Here is a 12,383-nt window from a genome sequence, read left to right as displayed (position 1 = left end):
TATCTATCTACCTATCTGCTTGCCTACCTACCTACCTACCTACCTAAAATACAACAAAAACAAAAAAAATAAGAAAGAGAAAAAAACAAAAAAGAGAAAATTAAAAAGGAAAAAAACCAAAAAAAAGTTAAAAAAATAAAAAGAAAGAGAAGTAGATGCTAGAGATAAAATAAAGTAAAAAAATGAAAAAAAAAAAGAGAAAAAAATGCTATAAATTGTAATTTTGAAAGTTCGGCTAGAAACACTTTCATTTAGTTGAAACCTAGACTATTTTTGTAAGCCTCCCATTAATAAAATAGGATTTTGTAAAAGCTTTAAGCAATTTGATGGGTCAAGTTTGGGTATCATTATGGGTCTATTTGGCTTAGTGATTTCTAAAGGGTTGACTTGGGCTAGCCCAAATTAACCCATTATCAAAATCACTCTTGCCCAAACCCATGAAACCTTGGACGGGTTGGGCGGGTCATTTGGATTTGGGCAAATTTTGCCACATATAGGGTTTCCACATAGATGATATATAGGATGTGTGTGTACTTGTTCAACTTTATATAAATTTAAGTTATTACTCGTGCTCTTACGAAGTAGGATAACATAAATGCCAGATGAGGCTAAGTTATAGGATACGTTTATTTGTTATGCTTTTGAAAAATAAGAAAATCAGAATTGGAAATGGTGACTATATTCCTCCAGAAGGAAAAGAGAATGTTGCAGTCAAAATACTTTCGGTTACAAAAATAATTTCAAATGTCAAAAGGGAATCTTGAGATTTTACAAGTTGATATGAGAGGAAAAAGTTTCTTATATAATCAAACAGAAGATGCACATAAGTCATGCAAGAACAAAGAAGAATTAACAGATTTATTCAAGAGGTCAAATTCAGCCGAAGCCCAGACAATTTCTAATACAAGGAGGAGTGTTGAAAATATGTCTCAGAAATAAAATAGGAATAGATAATTTTAGTAGTTTTAAATTATTAGAGTCCTGTGTGACTTAGGAATTAGTTGTCCTTTATTATTTGAATAAGAATTAGTTATACCAATTTAAATTAGAGTGTAGTTAGAAATTTAGCTATATAAATATATGTTTTGAGTTATTAATAAAATAATTCTCTTTTTTTTCTCTCCAACTCTTTTTCTGTTATTTCTCTAATTTCAAAGCTAAAAACCAATAGGAGTCTATGTACGTGGCCTTATCCTGCATTTCTGCAAGAGTCTGCATTATAAAGCACTGAATTTGTAATATGAAAAGATTGGTAAAAGTTGATTTTCCAAATTTATCTAGACCGCATGAAAATATTTTTCTTGTTCTGTCATTTTCAATTACCTAGTTTTGTTTGTGTTGGAAAAAAGGGTCATAAGAAGAAGATCTTAAATAGTGAAAAGCTGTTTTTTATTCATGTTGTTTTTCTTTACTAATTCTTTCTTCGGATCAAGGCAAACAATAAATACCTTTATTTTGATCAAAGGCAAAGATCTGCGCTGTGTTCAGAATATTTCATCCAAAGAAAGCAAAGTAAGTAAATCACCGGCAAACTGAATAAAAGAAACGAAAATGGATCCAACCTTGTACAATGTTGTTGTGATTTCTTACTTGCTGAATATCTGAAAAGGGATGAAGAAAATGAGTACCAAGTCACTCCAACGGGCAACACAATCTTACACGTGGCGGCCCATCTTGGTCACTCCCATTTCCCGGCAGAAGTCCTTAAGATTACTCCGACATTGTTATGCCATCAGAATAAGAAGAACGAGACTGCGCTACACATAGCAGCTAATGAAGTTCACATCAAAGTAGTCCATTTGCTACTTAGTATAGAGGAGCATTATAAGGAGAAACTCATGAGGATGACAGATGAGAATGGAGCTCCAGCCCTGCACAAGGCCGTGAGTAGCCGACATAAAGATGTAGCCAGTTTCTTGGTGAAAGAAGATCCTGAATTTGAATTTCCATCCAACAAGGCGTGGCAGACACCAATGTATCTGGCAGCTGAGTCTGTTCTTCGTGAAGCTTTGGTTGAAATCTTGAACTCCTGCAAGCGACCAACTTCTTCTGCAGGTCCATTAAATCAAACACCTCTGCATGCAGCAGTAATTTCGGAACACACGGGTATGTACATATTTTTATGCCGTTACTCTCACTATATTATCATCTCTTTTCGATTATTGTTACTATTGTTGTTTCTTGTACTTCGACTATTGTATTATTTTGTTGTAGTATTGTTCTGTTTTGACTATTTTTTCGTGAGCTGAGAGTCTATCTGAAGCATCCTCTCTGCCTCTGAGTTAGTGGTAAGGTCTACGTACACTCTACCCTTCCCCAACCCACTTAGAGACTACACTGGGGAGTCTAAATTTGTGTTGATTTAACTCCTTATCATCATCATGTTTGACACATGCATCCAGATTATGTGAGATTGCTGTTGCAATGGAATAAATCTTTATGTTAGGAACCTGATGTGAGGGGTTTGAATTCGCTGCATTTTGCTGCTCATTTAGGATTGAAAGAAGTAGTTTCTGATATGCTGGGGTGGAAAAAATTCTTAGCCTACCTTTCAGCAGGCAGTGAAAATGACCGGACAACAGCAATTCACATTGCAGTCGGTGCAGGTAAGGTAGATGTTTTACATGAGCTATTAAATCACTGCCCTGATTGCTGGGAATTGCTGGACAACAATGGACGAAATGCTCTTCATGAAGCCATATTATACAGTCAAGCAAATGTGGTAAATTTCTTATTGAAGCCAAAGTGGGATAAGCTTATCGAGGATCCATACAAGGATGGCAACACTCCTCTCCATTTTCTTGCTTCCTCTAATTTCTAGGGCTATGTGCCTTTGGAATTAAAAGATCATCCCCGAACAAAGAATATGTCGCATAACAAGGAAAACAAGACTCCATTTGAAGTAGCAATGTCTTGCACAGAGTGGACGATAGACAAGGATTGAATCGCGCCCAGCTTATATGACATTCACCCAAGCTGAACCAGCTAGATCGGCAGAACATAATTTTCAACCAAGCTAAGGAATGCAACAAAAACATCAAAGGTATCTTAACAGAAGTAGGTCAAATGCAACTAGTGGTGGCTACTTTATTAGTCACAGTCACCTTTGCAGCTGGTTTTACATTATCGGGAGGTTTTGAAACAATAACCCTAATAAGGAGATGGCAATTCTAATAAGAAAATCAGAATTCTGTGTATTTGTTATAACTGATGCCATCACCTTTACATGCTCCACTGGTGCTATATTCAGCTACTTCTATATGGCGACAAATCCTCGTCCAATGTCCTTTCAGGATTTGAGTTATTTGTGGTCTCTCAGTAAAGTTGGAGCTAGGTCGCATCTCGTGGCAATGTCAGAAGTTGTCATTGCATTTGTAACTGGTATGTAATATAATTTAGCACATTCAGTTGGTCTCGCAGTTACTGTCTATGCCATCGGTTGCATCTCTTTCATTATGTACGTGTGGGCAGTGCTGAGGCTAGTATGCTGGATGATTCTGGTAAAAAAATAATCTATACGTACAAAAAGTATTTTTTGACATATGTAATTCGTGTAATTTTATATATACATAATAAGATGCTCAACTGACCACCCTTTACTGCGTATGGGTCATGTATCTTTTTGAAAGAGAAGTGTAGAGAGTGACACAAGTGTCATGTCCACTTTCTTCACCTCAACTAATTCTATAATATATTTGCTATCTAATCCCCCCCCCCCCCCCCACACAAAACCCCCAGCACATGCACCGTGTAGCTCTCAATAGATTAGAAGAAATCACTTAGTGTACTGTTTATTTTATCGGTTGCACCTCTTTCCTTGTCTACAAATTTTTATTGTGTTCCTTGTACTGAACTCACAATATGTAATATAGAATAGTCCAATTCATGAACATGAGCATAGACAGCAATTTCAAGTGTTAGTAATTGAATTCCTAAAAATTACAAATACGAATCTAACGTTGAAGTGGGTGAAAATTCTACGAGATCAAGATTCAAATGTGAGTTTACATTTATAGAAAAATGACTTAATAAACCTAGAAAAGTGATAACGATGTTACTATGGTGCAAAAATGAATAAGAATGGTATAATTCAATTCAACATTTTTTGTCGTTTGGACTTGCACCCTTAGCTTCCCTCATTTTTTCAACAGAGGGGGTCAGCTTGCTTTTGCTTGTAGATGGACCCGTGAAGGATCCAAAGGACATGGGGCCCGAGGCTAAACCATGACGAGGGACAAGAATTAGACAGACCAACAATAGATTTGCTTGCTATTCAAAAAGTATAGTAGCCAAACTATTCACAAGATGGGATTGTACATTTTTATGGACGGAACGACATTTAAGCTGGGGAAATGATTGAGTTTGCTAGTAATGTGAAAGGAATAGCCTTAAATCTTGAAAATGAGACTGATTTTTCTCCTCTACAATTTGTGATCCCATATTTAGATGTGCCATGAGGGAATATTGCAATTATAATCAAAAGCACGCATTAATAATTTATGATAATCTATCTCCGCTATGTTCTTAGTAAACAGGAAGCATATCGTCAAATGTCATTACTATTACGGTAACCACCAGGCCGTGAGGATTTAAAAGGGATATTTTCTATTTATATTAAGCTACCAAACAATTAAAAATTATACAGGTGCACGTAGCTTAACCACCTTATCCATCATTGAAACTATATCCATGTCACACAGTCATACCGAGCGTTTCGATCTAGTGGTAAGAGCGGACTTGTGAATTAGGTGCACGTGACATGTTCGAACTCTGCAACAGACAAAATCGTTATACTTTAGTGGAAAAGTATTTTTCCATGGCTTTTCCGATCCACTTCAAACATTTCTTTTTTGAACTGCTTTGAATTGTTTTTCCTTGCGCTGAAGGTCTATAAAAATTCGGAAACCTCTTTGTCTTCCAATGTAGGGGTAATATCTACATATACTCTATCCTCCCGAAACTCCACTTGTGGAATTTCACTGGGTATATTGTTTTTGTTGCACCATGAATTATTTAGTGAAGGTACATTGGGTCTATAGCATTGTCGGTGATGAAAAAATGATCTCCTGTGACCACTTATAATTTGAATAGAAAAAAATGATCTTACATAGATTGTTATATCATGTGATAAAGGATGTATAACTAAAATAACATGTAATGGACTAAAAAACCATATCTTTCATATGTAATTCAAGGTATTGGGTAAAAACTGAAATATGTAGTTGAATTATACATTTTCAAGCAATAAGTACAAGTAGTAGCTAGCATTCATGTCGCTCTGCTACTTGCTTATATTCTTCATATATCTACAAATATAGATCACAACCAAGAAGTACAATAAAATAGAGAGGCAACCTATGGAACAGACAGTAACGGCAAGACCAAGGGAATGTGATAAGGTAGAAAACATACCCGTTGCAAATGCAATTACAACTGCTAGCATTGACAAGCACTGAAAAATACCTGCGAGATCATAAAGCTTCTTTACAGTTTTCTTACTTTGAGGATTTCTACTTGTATCTTCCATGAGGAAGTAGATGAATATGGCAACAGCTGAAAATGTGAAGGCAATGGAATCGGAAACAACAAATGCACGAAATGTTGTTTTCCTTATTAGAATCGCCATCCCTTGATTAGGAATATCAGAGTCATTCTCAAAACCTCCTGGCAATGTGATACCAACGGCAAAAGTGACTGTCATTGTCAAAGTGGCCACAAAAATATGAATTTGAGCTGCCTTCATAATACTTTCAAATTTTGTTTGATCTGGCTTTTTAGCATTATCGTGATCAACTTCCCTCAGTTGCATTTTGACTCTTGTTCCCGCTTTATCATTTGTATTATGCATGTACTCGTACTTTCGCTTTACCTTGAAGTCACGTTTTCCAAATCGGCCAATGCTATACAAATCCTCCACCAATTTCTCCCGTTTTTATCAATAGTACAGTTTATATTGAGTCGGTCGCATTCAATATTTGAAAAATAAATAGCGACCGCTTACCTTCTTTGTTGTCACTGTGCATAACAATGCTGTATCAAGTGGGGTCTGGTTTTTTTTGATAAATAACATCAGCTTTGCTCTAAGATGGTTTATTAATTCAGGCACATGGTTACCAGAGACAGCAACCAAATGGAGAGGAGTGTTGCCGTCACTATCTGGCTCATCAACAAAGTTGTCGCACTTATCAGGGTCTAATAAGAAGCGGACTACCTTGTCTTGATTGTTCAGTACGACAACATGAAGAGCATTTTGATTGTTGTTGTTAAGCATATCCCAACAATCGGGGCAGTGATTTAACAGTTTATTTATCATGTTTACATCACCTTCACTGGCTGCAATATGAATTGCTGTCATCCAGTCATTTTCACTACCTGCCGGAAGGTACACTAAGGATTTTTTCCACCCCAGCATATCAGAAACTACGTCTTCCAATCCTAATTTAACAGCATAGTGCAGTGAATTCCAACCCCATAAGTCAAGTTCCTCACATAAAGGCTTATTCCAACGCCATAGTGATCTAATGCAATTTGGATGTGTCAACACGATAAATGCATAAATAAGGGGTTAGATCTTCTCGCAAATCTAGTTCGACAACAGGCATTATGAAATCATGAACAGATTATGGGAAAGTCAACTGAAGTTTGATACGGATACAGCGAATAACAAAAATTATGTACCTTTATGTTCCTGAATTACTGCTGCATGCAGCGACGTTCTATTAGATGGACTTGCAGCATAAATTAGTTTCTTGTAGGATTCCAAGATGTTAATCAAAGCATCATGAAAACCAGATTCAGCCGCCAGATACAGTGGCTTCTCCTGCGCATGGTTAGGCAGAAATTCAAATTCAGGATCTTCTTTCACCAAGATCTTAACCACATCTAGATGTTGGCTCCGCACGGCCTTGTGCAGGGCTGTATCTCCACTAGCACCTGTCATCCTCATGAGTTTCTCCTTAGTATTATGATCTTCTATACGTGCAAGTAGCACATGTACTACTTCAGTGTGCCCTTCATTAGCTGCAATATGAAGAGCGGTTTCATTTTTCTTGTTTTGATAGCATAAAAATTCTAGAGTGATCTTAATGACTTCTGCCACGAAATGGGAGTTGCCACACGGTTACAACATCAACACTACTACACGATTACAAAGAAATAAAAGGATAGTTAGACAAATTGAAGGTATAATATTAACAACCCTAAAGCCTATTCCACTCTTGGACCTTTAACATCACACACATCAAATACCTAACTCTTACTTTGGCACAAGAGTGACCCCGATCTCACAAGCATCCAACGTTTCCAAGCTTGAATCCAACATGACCGATTCCACACTCAAGTTGATTTCCCTAGTTACAATTTTGGGTTGGTGGTCTTCTCTCCTTAGAGAGGAAATGTTTCAAGTGTTATAAACTCATAATATTCATCAAAATCTCCTAATTAAACCCTAAATTATTCTAATTATAATGTATTACAAATAATAGGTAAAATGACCAAAAGGCCCCTTAGTGAAGGGGCACCCCTTTAGTGTATGTAGTGGACTGATTTGGCCCCTTTAGTGTATGTAGTGGACTGTTTTGGTGTCCATTTAGGTTCTCCTTTGCATTTCATTGCGGACACCAAGCCTCGGTTCTAACATATGCCGTCATAAGTCCATCTACGTGATCGTACTCGTATCATCCTCCCCTTCTTGAAAAGGATTCGACCTCGAATCCGTACCTTGAAAAATTAAAGAGAAAACAAATAAGTACACATCCTTATGGCATGAGGGTTAGGGTTAGCAAAATAAACAATTAGCACTATCATGCCATGGTGGTACACACTTGAAGTACAACCAAGGATCCTTTGTGTTAATTATGAAAAGCTTTTGTACAACATCACAAACGAAAGGGCTCAGATGTACATCAAGAATTAAGGGACAGAAACTGAGACTACGCCTCTCATACGATGTATATCCAACAACATCATGAATATCATCATATGCATATAGGTAGTGAAGAAAGGCACCAAAGACATAATTCTCATCTAAGATGTATTCACAAGTAGGAACACACAAGGAGAGAAAGGGACATTGCAAGAATGTAGGACCTCTCTCCTTCCAACCACTTACCAAGGGAAGGCATTCCATCAAGGGAGTCATACCAATAGGGAGAATAGGGAAAATACCATGCAACAATCCAATCCAAGGCAAGTAGTTTACCCAAGAACTCGAATTCCCTCTACAAATGATGTGAAGCACGCTCCCAAGAGTCCCACAAGATACTTCAACTTGTCCAACCCCATGAAGGTGACAAGAAATCTTTTACATCCTTGAACCCTTCTACAAACAAGAATACAACTTGACATCCTCAAGTTGTGGTTCACATAACTTAAATACAAGTGTGTCAAATACGGATGCACGGATATGAGAAACACCCCAAAGAGACAATGACACATTTGCCCTACGGTCCTCGAGTAGACACAAACCACCATTAACATCAAAGGGATCATAATTCAAGTCACCATATTTGTCAAGCACAGGTAGGGTGTCATGCAAAAGAGTACAAGCAAAATCATTTTTCAAAGATATGTCAAGCACATGATTAACCCTATGAGCCAAGCAAACATTAGAATCTTTACAACAACATAGGCTTACGGGTTCACTCCTTTGTCCTTGAACAACATCTTCAAATTCTTCACTCACTTGAGATTTATTAATCACGTCACACATATTCTCAAGTGGTGGGCAATTTTTACACACAAGTTGATCGACGCAATTTTTACATAACGATGTACTTTCATTCAACACAATAGCTTCAACACTAGGTGGACACAAATCGATCTTACTAGAAGAGTCGATTCGGTCATCTATAGGATCAAATAGTGTATCCACTCATACAACATGTACATCATCCACAAGTGGTAAGAAATAAATATACTCATTTGTAGGTAAGCTACTACTCACACTCAACGGCTTATTAGTCACATATTCATCATTCACATGTACCAAAGTATAAGAGTTAGCTATTTTTCCTTGATGTTCATAAGTATGTTCATCTTTACCTCGGTGTGAAAGTCCTTCACAAGTTTGGGCATCAACTTCCTTTGGAAAGCTCTCACCGCAAGGTGTTTGGTCCTTAGATTTTGGATTTGTTGGGATAAATGTGGATACCAATTCGCATAGCCTTTCAACGTGCCTTTTCATGTCTTCAATATTGTCAGTGATGCAGTCAAATGTGGCATCGAGATTGGTGGAAGCCATAGTACCTAAAACAAAAGACAACAACGAACAACAAAAAAACAAACTTGTTAGCTCAAAAATGCCTCACCAAACTCTCACTCTCGATTTTTACCTCACACTTGTTTCACAAGTGTTGAAAGTCGGCTTGTACTTCGCGAGTGATTGAGGGTCGAGTCTACTCTTGCCCAAAATAGATTTTTGTTTGAGTTGACTCAAAGAAAATATATATACGGACTTGAACCAACAAGATACAACGAATTCACAAAAGATAAAAGCACACAACAAACGTAGACACGAACAAATAGACTCTACAACTAACTTACAATCTAGTAGGAGATTACTAGTTTGTTAATTAGTGTTTGAACCAACAAACGGAACTAGGAAACAATAAAATGAAACTAAGAAATCTGAAATTTGAGCTTAAAAATTATCAGTGAACAGTAAAAACGTGATGTGGCAGCCACATATTGGTTGCGGTTGTTATCAAATTTTATTTTCTAATTCAAGTCTTGTTCCAATTGTAATTTGGAATTGGTGGGAATTGGTTAAGGAGAGAAAACAAGTCTTGAAATCCTCTTTCAAATTCAAAAAGCAAGACTTGACTTTTTTCCTCAAGACATGGTCCTTAAATCATGGAAGGTTGTTGGAAAAGTGGTTGTTAAAGTCCTTGAGTGGTTGGAATTGGTTGTAAAAGTCTTGAGAGGTCTTAAATTTTGGAAATATGTCTTTCAAGACTAAAAAAATACACACTCTCTTTCTTCAACTTCCAAGATCAACCATCCACTTTTTCTTCAACAATAGATGAAGATGTGAAGAACACCAAGAACACATTTTTTTGAATCTTGAAGTTGTAAGGTTCAAGTTGAACCCCAAACATCAAAAACACCTTTCCAAGATTAAAAATACAACACAATAACCACCATACACATTCAAACCTTGAACCAACAACAAATCACACGTCCAATCTTTGAATCCGCAACAACAATCACACGGCCAAAGTTTAGGTTCACAACAACAACATCAACAATTAAAGCTCAAATCTAGATCTAGACTTCTTTAGTGTTAGAGGTGAAGAAGATAACACTAGAAACAATAAAACAAATAAAATGACTCCTAGATCTAGACTCAAAACAAGAAAAATCTTAGCCAAGACACAACAAGAACACAATTTCGGCCAAGACACAAAAATGGACAGATTTGCTTCTTTTTGGAATTTTCAGATTTCAACTTTTTTTTTTTGAATTATGGTCTGATGCCAAATGATACAATAAAGACAAGGAAACACGAAACAAACACCAAAATCAGTCCACTAGCCAAGAAATCGAGGACCTCTTTTGGTGACCCCTCTCGGATTCGCTACCAACGAGAAGAATACAAGGCACAAGGGCGTAATAACACCAAAACAGTAGCAACACAACAAGAACAAGATGAACAATAGACTAATTTCAGATTCCACATTAACAACAAAAACACACGGTTACAACATCAACACTACTACACGATTACAAAGAAATAAAAGGATAGATAGTTAGACAAATTGAAGGTATAATATTAACAACCCAAAAGCCTATTCCACTCTTGGACCTTTAACATCACATACATCAAATACCTAAATCTTACATTGGCACAAGAGTGAGCCCGATCTCCCAAGCATCCAACATTTTCAATCTTGAATCCAACACGAGCGACTCCACACTCAAGTTGATTTCCCTAGTTACAATTTCAGGTTGGTGGTCTTCTTTCCTTAGAGAGAAAATGTTTCAAGTGTTATAAACTCATAATATTCATCAAAATCTCCTAATGAAACCCTACATTATTCTATTTATAGTGTATTACAAATAATAGGTAAAATGACCAAAAGGCCCCTTAGTGAAGGGGCACCCCTCTAGTGTATGTAGTGGACTGATTTGGCCCTTTTAGTGTATGTAGTGGACTGTTTTGGTGTCCATTTAGGTGCTCCTTTGCACTTCATTGCACACACCAAGCCTCGAATCTAATGTACGCCCTCATAAGTCCATCTACGTAATCGTACTCGTATCAGTATCGGAGAGGCAATGGCATATTTGATTTGAGAGAGGAAAACTCCGATCGCACATCATATAGCTTACTCTAAAGTACGGTATCTTTAATAATGAAAATATCATACAATATGAATTCATATTAATTTTGAAACAAGATGTTGATGACGTATCTATCACTCAAGAACATTATACAAAAAGATTGAAGAACTGCAAGCCAGTCAAGGTTGTAACATAGACCCGAGTCTCTATGTGAGTTACATATGAAGTTTCAGATCACAAGGCCTATTCTTTCACCAAAGCAACGGTACTTCTTATTAACAAGTAATATTATCTACAGTAGCTTGCTCTTCTAGCCTCTTTATCAACTTCAAACACCAAATTGTATGACTAGCACATTAGGCAGCTGCAACATACTCGACTTTACAAGTTAAGAAAGGAAGGAACCAAAAAAAGAAAAAGAGAAAACAAGAGAATATCATCACAGGTTGCTTCTTAAGTACCTTAACAAAGTGATGGGGTTCAGTCGGTAAATAGTGGAAGGTTAGAAACATTGAATTCAAGGGGGCAGCCCCATGCACAAGCTCTCGCTAGGTGTGGGGTCGGGGGAAGAGGGGGCGGACTACAGGAGTATATGTACGTGATTTAATAGCTTATTTATAATGTTTAGATCACCTTCATTGGCTGCAATGTGAATTGCTGTCGACAATCATTTTCACTGGCTGCAGGAAGGTACACTAAGGATATTTTCCACCCCAGCATAGCGGAAACTACGTCTTGCAATCCTAATTTAACGTGTAGTGAATTCCAACCCCATAAGTCAAGTTCTTTGCATAAATGCTTATTCCAACACCATAGTGATCTAATGCAATCTGGATGTGTCAACATGATAAATGCACAAATAAGAGGTTAGATCTTCTCGCAAATATAGCTCCACAACAGACATTACAAAATCATCAACAGATTATGGGAAATTCAACTGAAAGTTAGATATTGATACAGCAAATAACAAAATATTATGTACTTTTATGTTCCTGAATTACTGTTGCATGCAGCAGCGTTCTATTAGATGGACCTGCAACATAAGTTGGTTTCTTGCAGGATATCAAGATATTAATTAAAGCACCATGAAAACCAGATTCAGA

General features: G+C 36.9%; 2 protein-coding genes across 2 annotated transcripts; one reads left to right on the top strand and one right to left on the bottom strand.

Moving 5' to 3' along the window:
• The first annotated feature begins 1,551 nt into the window (after positions 1-1,551).
• On the top strand, positions 1,552-2,944 carry LOC107864888 (protein ACCELERATED CELL DEATH 6-like). Its single transcript, XM_016711294.2, has 4 exons — positions 1,552-1,565; positions 1,610-2,087; positions 2,447-2,722; positions 2,822-2,944. Exons 1-4 carry the CDS (start codon positions 1,552-1,554, stop codon positions 2,942-2,944), a joined length of 891 nt encoding a protein of 296 aa, XP_016566780.2.
• A 1,775-nt stretch (positions 2,945-4,719) lies between these two features.
• On the bottom strand, positions 4,720-9,241 carry LOC107864889 (ankyrin repeat-containing protein ITN1-like). The gene is made up of 5 exons (XM_047408738.1): positions 9,043-9,241; positions 6,679-7,020; positions 6,002-6,435; positions 5,369-5,869; positions 4,720-4,770 (listed from the first exon to the last, which is right to left on the bottom strand). Exons 1-5 carry the CDS (start codon positions 9,239-9,241, stop codon positions 4,720-4,722), a joined length of 1,527 nt encoding a protein of 508 aa, XP_047264694.1.
• Positions 9,242-12,383: the final 3,142 nt, after the last annotated feature.

The sequence above is a fragment of the Capsicum annuum genome, chromosome 3 (genome assembly GCF_002878395.1).
Source record: "Capsicum annuum cultivar UCD-10X-F1 chromosome 3, UCD10Xv1.1, whole genome shotgun sequence".
Classification (NCBI taxonomy): Eukaryota; Viridiplantae; Streptophyta; class Magnoliopsida; order Solanales; family Solanaceae; genus Capsicum; species Capsicum annuum.
This window is presented reverse-complemented; position numbering and strand designations above follow the sequence as displayed.